Source organism: Malaclemys terrapin, chromosome 1 (assembly GCF_027887155.1).
Source record: "Malaclemys terrapin pileata isolate rMalTer1 chromosome 1, rMalTer1.hap1, whole genome shotgun sequence".
NCBI lineage: Eukaryota > Metazoa > Chordata > Testudines > Emydidae > Malaclemys > Malaclemys terrapin.
In genome coordinates, this window is record NC_071505.1 from 331,231,477 (window position 1) to 331,248,811 (window position 17,335).

The 17,335-nt window shown below is 40.5% G+C and overlaps 1 protein-coding gene across 8 annotated transcripts in view; it reads left to right on the forward strand.

The window, feature by feature from the left end:
• Window positions 1-17,335, forward strand: part of SYTL2 (synaptotagmin like 2) — an 82,351-nt gene that overhangs the window by 60,279 nt on the left and 4,737 nt on the right. For 4 of the 8 annotated variants that reach the window (XM_054015720.1, XM_054015727.1, XM_054015721.1 and 1 more), the window contains exons 9-17: window positions 1,556-1,654; window positions 3,183-3,236; window positions 7,004-7,051; window positions 8,370-8,464; window positions 10,363-10,479; window positions 11,590-11,759; window positions 12,582-12,684; window positions 14,501-14,671; window positions 15,992-16,070. In XM_054015720.1, coding sequence (XP_053871695.1) covers window positions 1,556-1,654; window positions 3,183-3,236; window positions 7,004-7,051; window positions 8,370-8,464; window positions 10,363-10,479; window positions 11,590-11,759; window positions 12,582-12,684; window positions 14,501-14,671; window positions 15,992-16,070 — 936 coding nt within the window. The remainder of the gene's footprint in view (window positions 1-1,555; window positions 1,655-3,182; window positions 3,237-7,003; window positions 7,052-8,369; window positions 8,465-10,362; window positions 10,480-11,589; window positions 11,760-12,581; window positions 12,685-14,500; window positions 14,672-15,991; window positions 16,071-17,335) is intronic. The other 4 variants (XM_054015725.1, XM_054015724.1, XM_054015726.1 and 1 more) reach the window with 4 other exon arrangements.

Consider the following 17,335-nt stretch of genomic DNA (forward strand, 5'->3'; position numbering starts at 1 on the left):
TGTTCAATGTGGGAACAGTGAGTTCCATTATTATTGAGCTTTAGAGCTTTTTTTTTTTTTTTTTTTACACAGTGTTTTACTGGCTGATGTAAGAAAGGGGCCCCGTTAGCAAGGGATATCTGGCTAAACCAGATATTTGCTTCTGCTTTCTAATGTGTATTTACACCACAACGTGCAAAGGAGAAGGCCCACCCCGCCTTAATCAATTCATTGCTGCAGCATGTTGCACCAGAACATGGGGCTATGTTCAGTTAGTGTTATCTTCCACTGAAAAATTAGTATTCATCTAGAGATGCATCTGGAACAGATGGCAATACTGGAGTGGCTCTGGTCTCCTGTACAGTATGAGATAGGCAGTGCTGATGTAATTAAACTATTGGAGTCGCTTCAGTTGGAGGGGTTAATTTAATATTTGTTCTGAGAAATCAGGATTGTTCCTCTTAACTGGAGAGACTGAGAAACCTGTGAAATTTGCAGCGGCTGCCAGCTGTGATCCTTAATTCCTCACTCTTAACTCGGGCAAAACACAATTGAAGCCAATGGAACTTCTGGCCTAAGTGAAGAATGAGTAAAACTTGAGCAAGGGCTTCAGGCTTTGCGCCATAGCTAAAGTGAAGCATTTTGGGTCACTTTTGCTCATGGGGAGGGTGGGGGAAGGCGGCAGAAAGGGATTTTTGAAGGGATGAGATGGCACATGGGGCTGCCAACTTGGACAGATGAGATCGTTAACTTCTAAGATCTGAATCTGTCCCATGATGGTAGCAGTTGAGTTTTCCTATGGCTGTTGTTTGGACTACGTGACATGAATTGTGGCCTCTGTTGTTGTTGTTTGTTTTTAAATTCAAATAGAAACACATCCCCATTATTAAAATAACCCCCACTGTTAGCACCCAAAGTGATAGTCTCCATCAGGAAGCAGTTCTATAACCGGGTTTGGTTTTCTAGCTAGACTCCTGCTTAGTTGTAGATACAGCTGTGTCACTCTGTCCATCTCAAGCAATGAGTGTGAATTAGTTTGCCTACCTCTAGTATGTGTGAATGTAGACAAAACAATAGGCCCAAATGATCACATGGCACATCTGTTGATTAGTAGGAGCCCTAAACACACACACCAAAGGGTAAATGTTTGCTCCATAACTCTTAAAAATTACTGTAAAATTTCCATTTCCCCCCCCCCAGGTCAATACAATGCTGCCATGGCAGCTTCCAGTTAAATCACTTCTAAAATATGTATTCCTGAAAGCCTGTGTCCAAGTAATATAAGCTATTAAATTCAGTGACTATTGATCCTGCTGGTCTTTGGTAGTGCATGTATTTTTACCTAATAATTTAGAATTCCATTATGTCTCCAAATCCATGACTAAACATCTGCACCTTTCCCTCATTTTTCTTTTGGTCTTTCACCGTTGTCAAAACTAGAATTTTAAATGTTTTGCTAAGGGTTAAAAATATCTCTCCGTTAGTTAAAAATAGCCATTGATTTCTTAAGTGGCTCTCATTTAAAAAGGCATGTCTGTCTGTTTGTGCAGCGTTCATGTATTTTGTCTCGTGACAGGTTCAGAAGAATTAGATCCTATTTTGAAGGCTTTGAAAAGGAGTGCAGATAGGCAAAGGCCTTCCAAAAGTCTAGAGGACATTCCATCAGCCACATCAAGTGAGCACAAAGCTTGTCTGCTGTCTTCTTTGCCCCAACTAAGCTTAAAAATACTTATTTACGGTACTATCCTTCCACACATCTTCACCAACTGGCACTCTACTCTTCCAACCATGGGTTTTGGCAGGAAAACTATCCTCAGAATGAGCATCCAAAATAAGTAAATAAATAACCACCATACTTTGTAACTCGACTTCTGAATAAGAAGTAAGGAGCAGTGCTCTAGTCTAAATGGTGCTTTTGACCAGGTTTTGATTTCAATACTGCATGCTCATTTTGAACACTTACTCCTGTATTTCATTCTCAGTCACAGCTGAATATAAAATAGGATTCTTTTTTGCACACTTAATTAAGGCATGCGTTTTAACCCCTTCTTTCATCTCCTCTCACATTCCATTCAGATGGCCATCTTTGTAACAATGATTATACCTGCAGTGGCAGGAAATAGGCAAGCAAGGTATGCAACTGCCATGTCCATTCCTAATTCCACTAGCAAGTTTTAAAGATTTACTCAACTCTTCTCTGCCACTAGCTGTAAATCTATAAATGTCCAGGTTGTGACTGAGAAAACATTAATCCTGTCCTCCCGTTTGTTTGTTTGTTTGTTTTAAAGCCAGATGGGCCTTGAGTCTCCTGAAATGCTTTCAATGTTTATAGTTTTTTCTTGTGAGCCAGCTCTATTTATAAATAACTTGCATGGAGTTTACACAGGAGTGTTCATGTAAATGTATCCACTCAGCAGACTTCTTCTGAGAAATATGCATTGAATTGGTCTTAATCAGCATGGCTTTGCTCAGTAGTGGGCTTTGTGCTTGTTATACAATAAGGGGATGTGCAAGCACCCAAAGGAGCAACAGATAAATATCTACTTTCACCCACAAATGGATATGGGCCCAATTAATGAGTGGTGCAAGTGAGAGCAACTGCACTGACTTCAGTAGAAGTGCACCTACTTGCACCAGCAGCAAATTTGGCTCTGAGTTCCTATTTAAATTATGCAATCAAATATACTTGGGTTCAGAATTTCACTTATGCCTATGTTCATGGTTATGTATGTTTCAGTATCTTATTGATTGCCGTGCATAATGGGGAAAATGTGTGAAACTTCATGCATGTAGAAATTTGTGAATAGAGCTTTGGGTTTTGGAAGGAGCTGGCCAATTCAGTCCTCTTACACTAGTTTAAAATACAGACATTAGAACTCATAATTCTCTCTTCTTCTTTTTTTAACGTGCTGTTACTTATTTGCAATTGACTCTAGGACCTCAGGCATCAGTACAGCACTGTACTGATGTAAACTGCATTAAACAATAACATGAGAGCTCCCTTTATAGCAAACTAGTTGAATTTTGTAATCCAAGTAGAAAGTGTTTTATGGACAGCATTTAACCTTGTGCTTTGTGAATTTAACCTTGGTTGTGGCTCTGCTGATTTTGACCTTATTTCTTATAAACACTGTGGCTGCCACTATAATCCATACTACCTTCCTGAACAGCAAACTTACTAATTGTTACTTTTTCCTGCACAGATAAAGGAAAAGTAGATATTCCAAAAGAAGAATTAGTACTTAGTGCTGAAGATGGTAAATATCTTCTTTGTGTCTGCATGAACATAGTATTTTTTTTTTCAGTGTCCTCCTCCACTCACCAGCCAAAGAGTTAGTGAATTTCAGAATTGTATCACTACTGTATGGTAATTTAATTAGTTAATTTCTGCATGATGTAAACACTTGGGTAGCATTTCTCTACCTTTGCTTTTATTTCTAAACAATATGTTACTATTGTTATATCCCACTACGTATTCTTGTAAGAAACCTTGTTTATGTCACATAGTGTGTTATCTGGGCTTGATCCTTCAGGCATTCCACATGTGTCATGACCACTGAAGTCAATGAGCGCTTTGGGTATTGACTCAATGGAGAATTGGGCCGCTAAAATATCAAATTAGCATGCTCATTTGTTGCACTGTAAGATGGTTCTATCCTGCAAAGCAGACTTAAGACACAAGTGGATTTGCTTGCTCTGAGATAATGGATAAGCCACTGGCTTGTCTACTCTTGATACTGATGATGTACTAGTTCACTTATAAATTCATCTGGTACATTGTGTGGGCCAAATTCTCCATCATATATGTGCACAAATCTCCCATTGATGTCATTGAGTGAGTGTTTGTAAACACAGACTAAAGGATCCTGAATTTAAAACAAAACCAAAAATGACTAGGTTACACTGAGATAGTGACACTGAATATGGTGGTATACAACACATTTTTACTTCCTTTTAAGTGCTATCCAGTGGGACCACAATTCTAAAACTAGTTACACTTAGTTGTATTTATTTCAGAGTAGCAGCCGTGTTAGTCTGTATCTGCAAAAAGAACAGGAGTACTTGTGGCATCTTAGAGACTAACAAATTTATTAGAGCATAAGCAAGTGGGCTGTAGTCCACGAAAGCTTATGCTCTAATAAATTTGTTAATCTCTAAGGTGCCACAAGTACTCCTGTTCTTTTTTTGTATTTATTTCTGACTCTCTTTTAGAGGCTTCAGTGTGTTTTGTAGTTAGTCTGATTATAGTGCACTTTGGGCCCTATACTGCTGTCCATTGCATGGTGCAGAGAGTAATCAATGGGTCTTTTAGCATGTACTTAAGCATTTCCCTGAACTGGGGACATAGCTGTGGATTTCAATTAAAATATATTTGAAATGTTTACATATAATTGAGCTGAAAGGGTGGGTTTTTTGTCTTTTCAAGCAGCCAGATTATTTTTGTGCTCCAGTCAGTCATGGTAAAGGCTGACACAAATATCTATCCTGGCAAATATAGGTTGGGAGTTTCCAAAGTGCTCAATACTTGGTCAAATGTAGATTTCAGAGGGAGCGGCCTCAGGCCAGTACTGAAGCATTTTTTTGAAAATCCCGCTTTTAATGCTTGGACTTCACTTGCTGACGAGGTATTGCATTGGTTGCACTCCAGATTGTCAAAAAAGGAAAATGTCGCAAATGTATAGTGAGGGATGATATGGAGTTTTGGAAATCCAGGCCAATGATGATTGTGAAGAAGGATGAAAGATGATCTTCAGGTTGATGTATAAAGTGTCTGGTTCTACAATCACTATACAAACCTGGTGACAAGTTTCAGAGTGGTAGTCGTGTTAGTCTGTATCAGCAAAAACAACAAGGAGTACTTATGGCACCTTAGAGACTAACAAATTTATCTGTCCATAAGCTTTTGTGGGCTAAAACCCACTTCATTGGATGCATGGAGTGGAAAATATAGAGGCAGGTATAAATACACAGCACATGAAAAGATGGGAGTTGCCTTACCATGGGGGGGAGAGGGTAAGTGCTAACGAGCCAATTCAGTTAAGGTAGAAGTGGGCTATTCTCAACAATTGACAAGAAGGGGTGAATACCAAGGGAGGAAAATTCACTTTTGTAGTGCTAATGAGGCCAATGTAATCAAGGTGGCCCATTTCAAACAGTTGACAAGAAGGTGTGAGTATCAGCCGGGGAAAATTAGTTTTTGTAGTGACCCATCCACTCCCAGTCTTTATTCAGGCCTAATTTGATGGTGTCCAGTTTGCAAATTAATTCCAGTTCTGCAGTTTCTCATCGGAGTCTGTTTTTGAAGTTTTTTGTTGTTGAAGAATTGCCACTTTTAAGTCTATTATTGAGTATTCAGGGAGACTGAAGTGTTCTCCTACTGGTTTTTGAATGTTATAATTCTTGGTGTCTGATTTGTGTCCATTTATTCTTTTGCGTAGAGACTGTCCGGTTTGGCCAATGTACATGGCAGAGGGACATTGCTGGCACATGATGGCATATATCACATTGGTAGATGTGCAGGTGAATGAGCCCCTGATGGTGTGGCTGATGTGTTTAGGTCCTATGATGGTGTCCCTTGAATAGATATGCGGACAGAGTTGGCAACGGGGTCTGTTGCAGGGATTGGTTCCGAGGTTAGTGTTTTTGTGTGGTGTGTAGTTGCTGGTGAGTAATTGCTTCAGGTTGGGGGGCTGTCTGTAAGCGAGGACTGGCCTGTCTCCCAAGGTCTTTGAAAGTAAGGGATCATCCTTCAGGATAGGTTGTAGATCCTTGATGATGCGCTGGAGAGGTTTTAGTTGGGGGCTGTAGGTGATGACTTGTGGCGTTCTGTTACTTTCTTTGTTGGGCCTATACTGTAGTAGGTGACTTCTGGGTACCCTTCTGTCAATCTGTTTCTTCACTTCACCAGGTGGGTATTGTACTTTTAAGAATGCTTGATAGGTGTTTGTCCTGTAGATCCTGTAGGTGTTTCTCTGTTTGAGATATTGGAGCAAATGCAGTTGTATCTTAGAGCTTGGCTGTAGACAATGGATCATGTGATGTGATCTGGATGAAAACTGGAGCCATGTAGGTAAGTGTAGCGGTCAGTAGGTTTCTGGTATAGGGTGGTGTTTATGTGATCGTTGCTTATTTGCGCCGTAGTGTCTAGGAAGTGGATCTCTTGTGTGGATTGGTCCAGGCTGAGGTGAAATCTTGGTGGAATTCCTCAAGGACCTCCTTCCCATGGGTCCAGATGATGAAGATGACATCAATGTAGCGCAAGTAGAGTAGGGGCGTTAGGGGACAAGAGCTGAGGAAGCGTTGTTCTAAGTAAGCCATAAAAATGTTGACATACTGTGGGGCCATGCAGGTACCCATAGCAGTCCCGCTGACTTGAAGGTATAAATTGTACAAATAAAGACATCAAGAATTATAACATTCAAAAACCAGTAGGAGAACGCTTCAATCTCCCTGGACACTCAATAACAGACTTAAAAGTGGCAATTCTTCAACAACAAAAAACTTCAAAAACAGACTCCGATGAGAAACTGCAAAACTGGAATTAATTTGCAAACTGGACACCATCAAATTAGGCCTGAATAAAGACTGGGAGTGGATGGGTCACTACAAAAACTAATTTCCCCCTGCTGATACTCTCACCTTCTTGTCAATGGTTTGAAATGGGCCGCCTTGATTTCACTGGCCTCATTAGCACTACAAAAGTGAATTTTCCTCCCTTGGTATTCACCCCTTCTTGTCAACTGTTGAGAATAGCCCACTTCCACCTTCATTGAATTGGCTCGTTGGCACTGACCCCCCAGTTGGTAAGGCAACTCCCATCTTTTCATGTGCTGTGTATTTATACCTACCTCTGTATTTTCCACTCCATGCATCTGATGAAGTGGGTTTTAGCCCACAAAAGCTTATGGACAGATAAATTTGTTAGTCTCTAAGGTGCCACAAGGACTCCTTGTTGTTTATACAAACCTGATATTTTTACTATTGAATGACAATGTATTATTCTCAATGTTGCCCTTCTGAGCAGATCAGAAAACAGATCAGCAACAAGAGACAAATGAAAATGTACAAGGAAGTGAGTAACAGGATCTTTCCATCAACCAGTGGATAGAACTCCACTGATTTAGTTTCAAATCCATTTTATTTAATATCAACTAACTAATAAGTCTGGACTTTGTTTTTGTTACTAAATGCTGCAGCTCACAAAGCTAACTGCGTGCCAACAATGCCTTGCGTGTTTTCAATGTAACCTTGAGGTATAATTTCAGTTTCGGGGTAATTGGACTGAGAGACCTTGTCTTGTTTGGGATGCACGTGTGTGACATCTGGGGAGGAATTGTACATGGTTGCTACAACATTTGCATGCACACTTAACCTTGGTTGTATCTGGCATACTGCCAAATTGGTGGTACTTGTCTGCCATGGGAAATGATAGTGCATGACATTGTAGCAAAAGCAGTTAGTGCAGTTTTGCAAACATCATGTATAGAGCCTAAGTCCTCAACCTGGAGGCTTTGAACAGGTGTTGGGAGGGGGTGGTGTCACCTTACCTTTCCCATATTCCTAAATGGGGCTGGACTCCTGGGATGGAAAAGATCATGCGATAGCATAAGGTTGAGAAGCATTGGTTTGGTATAAATCGTTACTTGCAAGGCTAGCTTCTGCACTGTTGCTATGGACAATGTATTAAATTAAGAATTCGGCAGTGTAATTAAATGAAAATACTTTTGAAGGTGAACAGACATGCTTTAGATACCGAATCATTATCAGAATACATTATATGTAACCAAATCAGAATATTTGAAAATTACTTCCTCTTCTGGGTCTAAACCCTGCTCATTTAATGTATGAATAATCCCATTGACATGAATGAGACTAATTGCATGAGTAAGGAGAGCAGGGCTTGCCCTTTATTTACTGATCAAAAGCCATAGTTCTGTTATCTCAGCTACATTTAGTGACAGTGTTCATGTCTAAAAAGCACGGTTCCTCCTTCTGTTCTAGGAGGAAATCAGAAACCTTAAGAGTTGGCAAGTAAAAGTTTTTTTAAAGTTAATCTTTAAATTTGTGATCAAAACTTTCATTCAGCACTTGGGTTAGTGTAATATATTGTATTATATGCAAAAATTATATTTTATGTACAGCACAACATAGTGAATCAAGGTTCTTTAGCCTGTTGTACAGGTCAGACTAGGTGACCATAATGGTCTCTTCTACCCTTAAAATTGATGAATCTATAAAATATCTTGCATACAAGTTACATGTGAATACAGCATGTGCATGTAAATGTATTTTTGTCCAAAGTAGTCTATCCCAATCTCTGCTTATTAGGACCAAGTTTGGTTATTGTCAGAAGGCAGGATATTTTTAAAACTTGAATTGCTGCTCTTTAGTCTCCACAGTGCCGTCAGACCTGGATAACCAGTTTTCAAATCCTGAAAAACTCAAAAGATTGAGCCAGTCAGTACCAGCATTTCTACAAGAAGAGGCAAGTATCTGATTTTAAAAAAATAGTATAAAGAGGAGTAATTTTCATATATTATTTTTGGGGGCCTTCCAGGTCAGCTTACTTTTGAATCAGTTGTGTGGAGTTGGGATTTCTTCTCAGTGTAACTTACACTACCTGTACCAGGGCCGGCTTTAGGACCTGCGGGGCCCGATTTGAATACCCAGCGGTGGTCCAGATCTTCAGCGGCACTTAGGTGGCAGTGGGTCCTTCACTCGGCTCTGGGTCTTCCATGGCACTGCCACCGAAGACCCGGAGCAGACCCCCTGCTGCCGGCTGAGCAAAAATAATTAAAAAATTAAAAAGGCCCTCTTAGGCGCAGGGTCCAATTCCGGGGAATTGGGGGAATCGGCCTAAAGCCGGCCCTGACCTGTACACCAGAACTTGAACAGAGGTGGCCACAAATAGTATGTAGGCAATTCCCTCTTTCAGAAATGTCAGCCCAAGTAGCAATGCTCAGTTCCTGGGATGCAACTCTCCATCAAGAACTGATGCTAGTTAGAGCAATTAAGACGGAGAGCAAACCCTCTTGCTGTTTGCAACAGCTTCCCTTAAAAAATCTCAATCAAAAAACTAACAATACAGTATTTTTTCAGACTGTACACTGCTCACATGCTAAGAAAGAGAGCTTGTAAGAAGATGTGTAATATTCCCATCAGGTGACTTCTCCCATAACCGTATGCTGGGGAGATCAGCTTGGTAGCCTGTCTGAGACTGGGGTTCAGTTAGAAATCTGTCTCATTCCCTGAATCAGTAGATGCTCAGTGTTGCAGACAGCGTGCTCTGCTCTTGTGGGTAAAGCAACTGAGCTAGTTGAAAGTCCGCTGGCTTCTTAAGAAGCAGTTGTTGATGGGCCTTGAAGTGAACCCTTTGGGCCTCATCTATGTATGCCAAAAACAAAACCTGTAGTTGACCAGGGTTGTCCATGTTGTCATCTAAAAATACCTGAGCCTTGTCTACACTATAGCTCCAATTACTATCATCACTGGTGGAGTTGCATTAGTGGATGCCAGAACAGCAATGACTGAAGAACACAGATGTCCTAAAAATGAGCACCCACATTGCTACCTGCAGGATTCTCTCTCTCCCCGTGCCATGCTGCCCCAGTTGCAGTCAGCATGGGGTGCCTTAGCTGGATCCCTTCACTGTAGAAAAGAGGAGACAGCTGATGGGGTGTTCTGTTTATGGACTCAGTCTGAAATTTGGCCCCACTCCCAGTCCAAAATATTCCTAATTTGGTGACCTGGGCATGCTCCTAAAGCACCTGTTTGATGGGTTTTTTTCAATAAGATAGACCGTGTGCTGCTTCTAGCAAACAGGTGGATGGACAGGTGTTTCCACGGGCATGTGTCTGGCTGAGTAACACTGAACCCAAGTCTCCTGATGTAACTGCTAAAACATCCCCCAAAAGCCATTTGTTGCCTTGTATGCTCCTCTACCATGAACGTTCTCCTTTAACTAAACCACTTGAATTGAATCAGATTTTAGCATTATAAACTGCATTATTATACTGAGCTGATGCATGAGAAAGCGAAACTGATGAGCCTTGTTAAACTAATCACTGCACCAAAGGTGTAAAAGTAAATTTTAGATCAAGCTTTCAACTTGTAACACAGGTAGCAAACTCCAAAATGTGTGGCGTTTCCCTCTAACTTTTTTTGTTTTTTAGTACAACTAACTTCCCACATGCAAAGCAGAAGCATGATCTAATTTTAAGGAATTATTAATTGCTTGCACTGCACCACTGTGGGATATGGCTCCCAATATCCACAGAGCTCCAGTCTTTACAAGTCTGCTTTTTAAAATTATAACAACTTTTAACTGTGTTCCTTGTGACTTCTAAATGCCCACGCTGGCTTTCTTTGTATGATGTCTTGTAGAGTGACAGAGACACTGATACAACATCAGAAAGCAGTTATCCTCATGGCAGAATCAAGAAGAGCCCCAGCTCTCTAACCAATCTTAGCGGCTCTTCTGGCATGGCGTCCTTGTCTTCTGTATGTAAACCAAAGCTTGTTTTAATGGCACTCTGCTTTTGCCAAACCTTTGTGTCGCTCCCCTTCCTTTGTATCTATTTCTCTCTAGACTTCATCGCTATAGTATCAGAGTGTATGTAAAGTTGCTTAGTGCTCCATTTTTTTTTACCTTAGACCTTTTTGACTATATGAATGTAACAGACTGAATTATTTTTATTTTCAAAGGATTGATGCCATTACAAATGCCTTTCATTACTACAACAGATAGATTTATTGTATATTATCGTAGTGGATAGGACCCCCAGACATGGATCAGGACCCCACTGTGCTAAGCACTGTACAAATACAGACCAAAAAGGCAGTCCCTCCCCCAAGAAGCTTACAATCTAAGTAGAAGAATAGAGGCAACAGATGGATACTGACAGACTGGGGAGTACAAGGAAGCAGTGAGACAATAGTAGTCAGCATGATGGGCAGGGGCCTAAACCATTGCCAAGTTTTCTTTGCAGACATCGTGACAAAGGAGTGTTTCGCGCAATTTGAAGGGGGACAATGAGAATAAAAAGCCATCCACTTGTATATCTGTCTTACCCTTCTTCCAATCTACCTAGGGTGAAACTTTCAAAAGTGACTTAGGTGCCTAGATCACTTAGGCATTCTTGAAAATTTTACACCTAATCTCTTTTGGGCATTTATAGAGTATCCGTCACCAGAGTATTGAGGCCCCATTTTCTGTGGGAAAGAAAATATAGAGCCATGAAAATAATACCCGAAGAGACTGATTGGAATATGCTGTATATGGTGTGCTCTTTACTTTGTTTCTTGTATATTATGCAATAAATAATACTTTGCGCTTCTACATAGCACCTTTCACTTGAGTTTTTGGAAGCTTACAATCATCATCTTATAATAAAAGCTAGTGAAATGTAAATATTTCTCATTGGATGGATTAAAATCTCTTTCAACGAAAACCATGTTTCAAAAGTACATCTAAGTGGAATACAGTTGGTTTCTTTACTGTCTCTGAATTGAGTGCCGATGAATTTTTTAAATATTTCCCATTCTAATAATATATATGTCTGACCAAAAGCATAGACTAAAATAATTTTTTTTCCCTTTTCATGTGTACAGGTGAGCGGAAGTGTAATGAGCATCTACAGTGGTGACTTTGGCAATGTGGATGTGAAAGGCCACATTCAGTTTGCCATTGATTATGTAGAACAGCTGAAGGAGCTCCATATTTTTGTTTCCCAGTGTAAAGATTTGGCAATTGCAGATGTTAAGAAACAACATTCAGACCCGTAAGTGTAATTAGGGTTGCACAGTTTTTCCTAACAAGTTATTTTTCCACACACAAGAAGTGTAGACAGAGCCTTTCAATCATAATTATTTTTGTGTTCAAAAAGAAAACAAAAAAAGAGAAAATACACAAGTGAAGTACGTGCCACCTTGATTCCTTGCACTGAATTGAACATAAATGGCTGACTGGCTTTACAGATAGCAGTTCCTAGAGATTTTAAGGCTAATTTATAGAGAACACAAAGGTATAACTGTTGTGCACACACATGTACATTCTATGTGATTTCTGACCTGTGTATTTATTTCCATAGCAAAGAATATAGGAAGCCCAATTTATTAGGAACTTCAAATTCTATTTTTGATGATCAAATTAATAATCTGCATGGTAAATTCCCAGTTTTGTGTGTCCAGATTTAGATTGGCACATCCAAATATGAGATTTGGATATCCCAGCAAAAAGTCTAGACATTCTGCCCTGGGAAGGGCAGGGGACAAGATGATCCAACACATGTCTTCTGTCTCTAATTTCTGTGATTCTAAAGAGGGCTTTTACTTTTTATCAATAATGCAGAAACCATTAATGTTCATTCTTAAGGTGATTACTTATTGAAAACTCAGACCTACTGAAATGGTAAGTACTGAATGACTTAGAAATCACTAACTGAAGAGTGTACATTACACTAACTGCATTGCTAACCAAGTTTATCTTCTGTAAAACTTGTATTTCACTTTTGGATTTGTGTATTTGTGGGGAAAAAACGACTGTCTTGCAGTTTTACACAATGTCTTGTTGCCCTTATCCGCCTGTCTGTTTAAATTTTTAGATATGTAAAGACTTACCTGCTTCCAGAGAAATACAAGCTGGGGAAAAGGAAGACCTCTGTGAAAAAGAAAACATTGAATCCAGTCTATAATGAAATATTGCGGGTACTTATTTAATATTTACTAGGTGAACACATAAATGATGCAAATGTACATCTTGAAATACCAGGAATTGAGATTTTTCAAGGCCCCATATTCATGTGGCCCCAAAATAGAATTCTCCATTTTTATTCTGTGTTGAGTATTTTAAGTGGCGTTGTTGAATGTTTTTCCAGTTTGATACCTTAGATTCAGGATTTTAGTGTTTAGAGAAGAGGAGAGACAGTAATATAATTAGCACTTTACATCTAGAGATTGCAAAACACTTTCCAAAGCAAGGCTATTGTTTTCATTTTACAGATAAGGGAAACCGAAGCACAGAGCAAGTCAATGGCAAAAATTTCTTGAGGCCCCAGCCTAACGATAGATAATGTTTTCACCCCTCAGCTCACAGAGAGCCGAGAAGCCCTTTCTTATTGCCCAGTATTGTAGTATGCAGCTGCCCCATTGTGCCCCCTTGTGTTCAAGCATGGCACTACCAGCACTCGCTCCCTCAGCTTCCTTTCCCAAGATGGGTCTCCTTGGCTCTCCACACACAGGTCCATGCTGGAGATGTAGCTTGGCCCTCTGTCCAAATCACAAACAAACGTAACCCCAAAAGTCCAACTGAAAGTCCCAGTAAACAAAAAGGTTTCCCTGTCCTTTATGGATTCTCTTCAGCAGGCTCTCTAGGCCCTATTCTCAGCCCTTTTCTGGGCTACCTTTGAGTCTTCCCTCATAAGAACATAAGAATGGCCATATTGGGTCAGACCAAGAGTCCATCCAGCCCAGCATCCTGCCTGCCGACAGTGCCAATGCCAGGTGCCCCAGAGGGAGTGAACCTAACAGGCAATGATCAAGTGATCTCTCTCCTGCCATCCATCTTCACCCTCTGACAAACAGAGGCTAGTTCATATAGAGCACTGGCCTCCAGGCTGGTTCCCTTGGAGTATCTGGCCTCCTGTAGACTCTGGCTCAGGGTCTACCACAGCAGCTTGTTTGCTCCCTGTGGTTCCAACCCAGTCTGAGCTCTCTGTCCTTCTGTAAGGCCCAGTTGTCCATTAAGCTATCACTTGATCCCAATAGGCTGGAAAGCAGCTAACTTATTATGGCACAGATGGGACCAGACACTCTGTGACACCCAGCATATCCTTTCCTTTCACTTATACATGTATTTCCTCAACTAGCATTGGACGGAGTGACTTGGTTTCTGAAAACAGGTATGGAGGGAAGTATGGTCTAGTGGTCTGAGCACAGGATTGGAGATCAGGCACTCCTGAGTTCTGTTCTGTTCTAAACTCGCCATTGACTTGTGTAACCTCAGCAAGTAGCTTAACTTCTCCATCTGCAAAATGGGGATAATATTTCGCTAGCTCACAGGAGTGCAGTGAAGATTAAATAACTGTATGTACAGATATTTGAAGATAGCTGGCCAAGTATTATTCAGTATGTTTAGATCTACTGAATTGGATGTACTGATTTTTCTGTATTTCTTACGAACAAATGTGAGATGAATATGAATTTAAACTGTTTGAACTAGAGTCTCAAATATGTACAGTGGCCATAATTTTCTACATGTCTCTGATGGACCTAAATGGGTTGTTGAAAGGAGAAGGCCAGTCGTACTGGGAAATCCAATTCTCGATCACTCCTGGATTCTTGAGTGTTGATGAAATAGTCCCTTGCTTAGGTGCTGCTGCACCCCCTGGCTTTAAGTGGTTTCCATTATATACGGGGTTTACAGTTTGGTTCAATGGCTCTCCGCACCCCCACTGTACAATTTGTTCCAGCGTCTCTGCTGCCTTGTTTAAATTGTAATTCTTTTGCTTCACTCTTCTTGCAGTATAAAATTGACAAGGCACTGGTAAAGACCCAGAGACTGAATCTCTCTGTCTGGCACAATGACACCTTTGGGCGCAATAGTTTCCTAGGTGAGGTGGAACTTGATTTGGGAACATGGGACTGGAATGACAAACTGAATAAGCAGATGAACTGGTTCCTGCTTAAGCCTAGGGTAAGTTCTTAGGTGTTTATTGTATTGCATGTACGAATGAGACGTGATCTCTATCCAGTCACAGGCTTCTGCCCATCTTTATATTCTGAGGTCCCCCATTCTCTCTTTTTTTTCCTGCTTGAGCATTTTTGTTGTGGCTACAGTTATAGAAATGCTTCTTGCAGGCAGGCAGATAAGACATACAATGTTGAGACCTTTCCTTGTGCCAATGAGTGGCTTGCCAGTAGGGATGCTTTCAGAGAGAAGCAGTTTGTACCCCCAGGAGTCTGACTCTGTTCTCTCGACCAGCCTGAGGAATGGGAATCCCAAGTTGAACTTCCAGCCTTTGTGGCTACATATTATTACTGGAGGCATAGACCATCAATTGCATCCCCTTGCAGATAGAGTAATTTATATATACAGGATACATATTAAAATGATGCTACGCTTGATCCAAGGACATGTCTTCCAGAGAACACTGTACTGGTATAGCTAAAGGCTGTGTGGGCACTCTCAACTTGGTTTACAACTGGCTTAAGTCAATTCTAGCTAAATTTTAAGTAAACCACTACTTCTAAATCAAATTGTGTCCACACGGCCTTTTTGCATTGGTTTAACTAAACTGGTTTAAAATTTTCTGCAAGTAAGTAGGTAAGGCCTTAGCCAAAAGCCAAAGAGGTGGCAAGTGGTCTTCTAATTAAAGTAGTTCTACAGGATAGTAACAAGCATTCTATCCGCTTAGAGCCTACCTATTTTTGAAAGTTGCTTTGGTATTTTAGTCTGCATGTTACTTTTTACAGTGCTCAAAAGTGTGCTAGGTGCTTCCAAATGCACATAAGAAAAGGCTACTACTCCAAAGAGCATATGTTCTAATTTTAGACATGACACAATGAAGGGTGGGAGGGCAGCAAAACTGTGGAGAAATCTCTTTTGAGAATGATCTACAATCATAGGGCTTTATCAGTACCTTAGCAAAAGAGGCACCTATCTACATCTGAAGGTGCACTCCAGGGGTTAAACTCCTCCCATAAACTCTTGTTTGCCTGTAAACTGAGGAAGGTAAGAATGCAAGAAAATCTTCAGTTGGCAATAGAGAAATTCTGCTTCACATCATAATTCACTAAAACCTATCACTCCTGTAGAAAACTTTTGCATAGCAATTTGTACATGTAATCTATAATGGCTACCCATGTGTGTGAAGTAGAATTTCTAATAAGTATCAAAGCAAAATTTCCTGCTTTCTGGCATTGCCTCATTACAAGTGAGACACACAAGGAATGCTATAAAAGGGGTATTGCATTATACCAGAACATGACCAGAGTTTTTTGTTTTAATTTTCAGACTCCAGCAGCAGCTCTTGAACTAGAGAACAGAGGAGAGATTAAACTAGCCCTTCAGTATGTCCCACAGCCTGTCGGGGGTATGTGCTCATTCTTTATTTTGTTTGTTTTAGTTTCGATAGCCTCTTGGGAATATATTTCCCAAAGTTCAACTACCTTTTTCCTAAAGAGTAGAAATTTTTCTATAGAATCAAGCTTACCTGACCATGAACTCACTTCAGGACCATGACTTATTCAGTGTTTTTTATTAAGGAAGCAAGACACTCTTGTTATATAAATCTATGTAGTAAGATTCCAAGATTGTCACTCCAAAGTCTAGAAGGTCTGAATCAGAATTAAGTGATGGAAACCGCTACAAGCACAGTTGAGAGCTCTTTTTGTTTTACAATATCATCGGGCTCAGTCATCATTGGGATTCAGTCTGTTACCATTCAGTTTAAGTTCTCAGCTATTTTCAGCTTTTTTTTTTATACACACGACGTTAGGAATTACACCTGGATGACAGCATGGGCTTTTAGCGACTAGTTGGATTACATACCTAAAAGAGAAGGAGGAATGAGATCCTGCTTCACCACTAGTTACTGTAGTGCTCATTAACAGTCAGGCAAACACCCGTATGCTAAGCAAACAGTAGCTGTGCACTGAGCTCAAGAGGCTGTGAATGTGGGAAAGAACGATAATTGCTTAGTACCTAGTTTATAATAGTGATAATGATCTGAGTCATTTGTTATCTGACAATTAATAATTGGCTGGGGTGGGCTGGCACCCAATAAGAAACAAATTCACTCCTTCCTGTCAGCATCTTCGGTAGCTGAGTTGGGCGCGATGGAGGCAATTGGGAAGTAATAAGAAGAGTAGAGGAATCCTCTCAAGATCAGATCAGTGACCATTTAGATGCTTTGGCATGTGCACTTAAATCTTATCTTTGGGTGCTCTTTGAGTATTAGTTCACACCAGCTGCAGGCAGGTAAGTTGTAAAGCTGGCCCCAGCTGTGCCAGTGTGTATGCAAAACAAGCAAATTGTGCACCTATTTACTATTTCCCACAAAAGAGAGGGTAAGTATTAGAGGATAGGAGTTACCTCACCCACCATTGAAATTTTGCCATTTCTGAGGAGGAATGTGGCACAGTACAACAGCAAGTGAGGATTTGGGACAGGAAGTCTAGAATAACCTAATCCAACTGAAACTACAGGGAAATGCACCTGCCCTTCTGTCTGCTTTCTTCGGGATTTGTTTGGCATACATATGGTACAAATGCCTTTGTTTGGTATGATGGCTGTGAATTTATTTCCTCCCAAATTTAAACAGTCACCTTCTCTGACTTCTTCCCTCCTTTTGCCGCT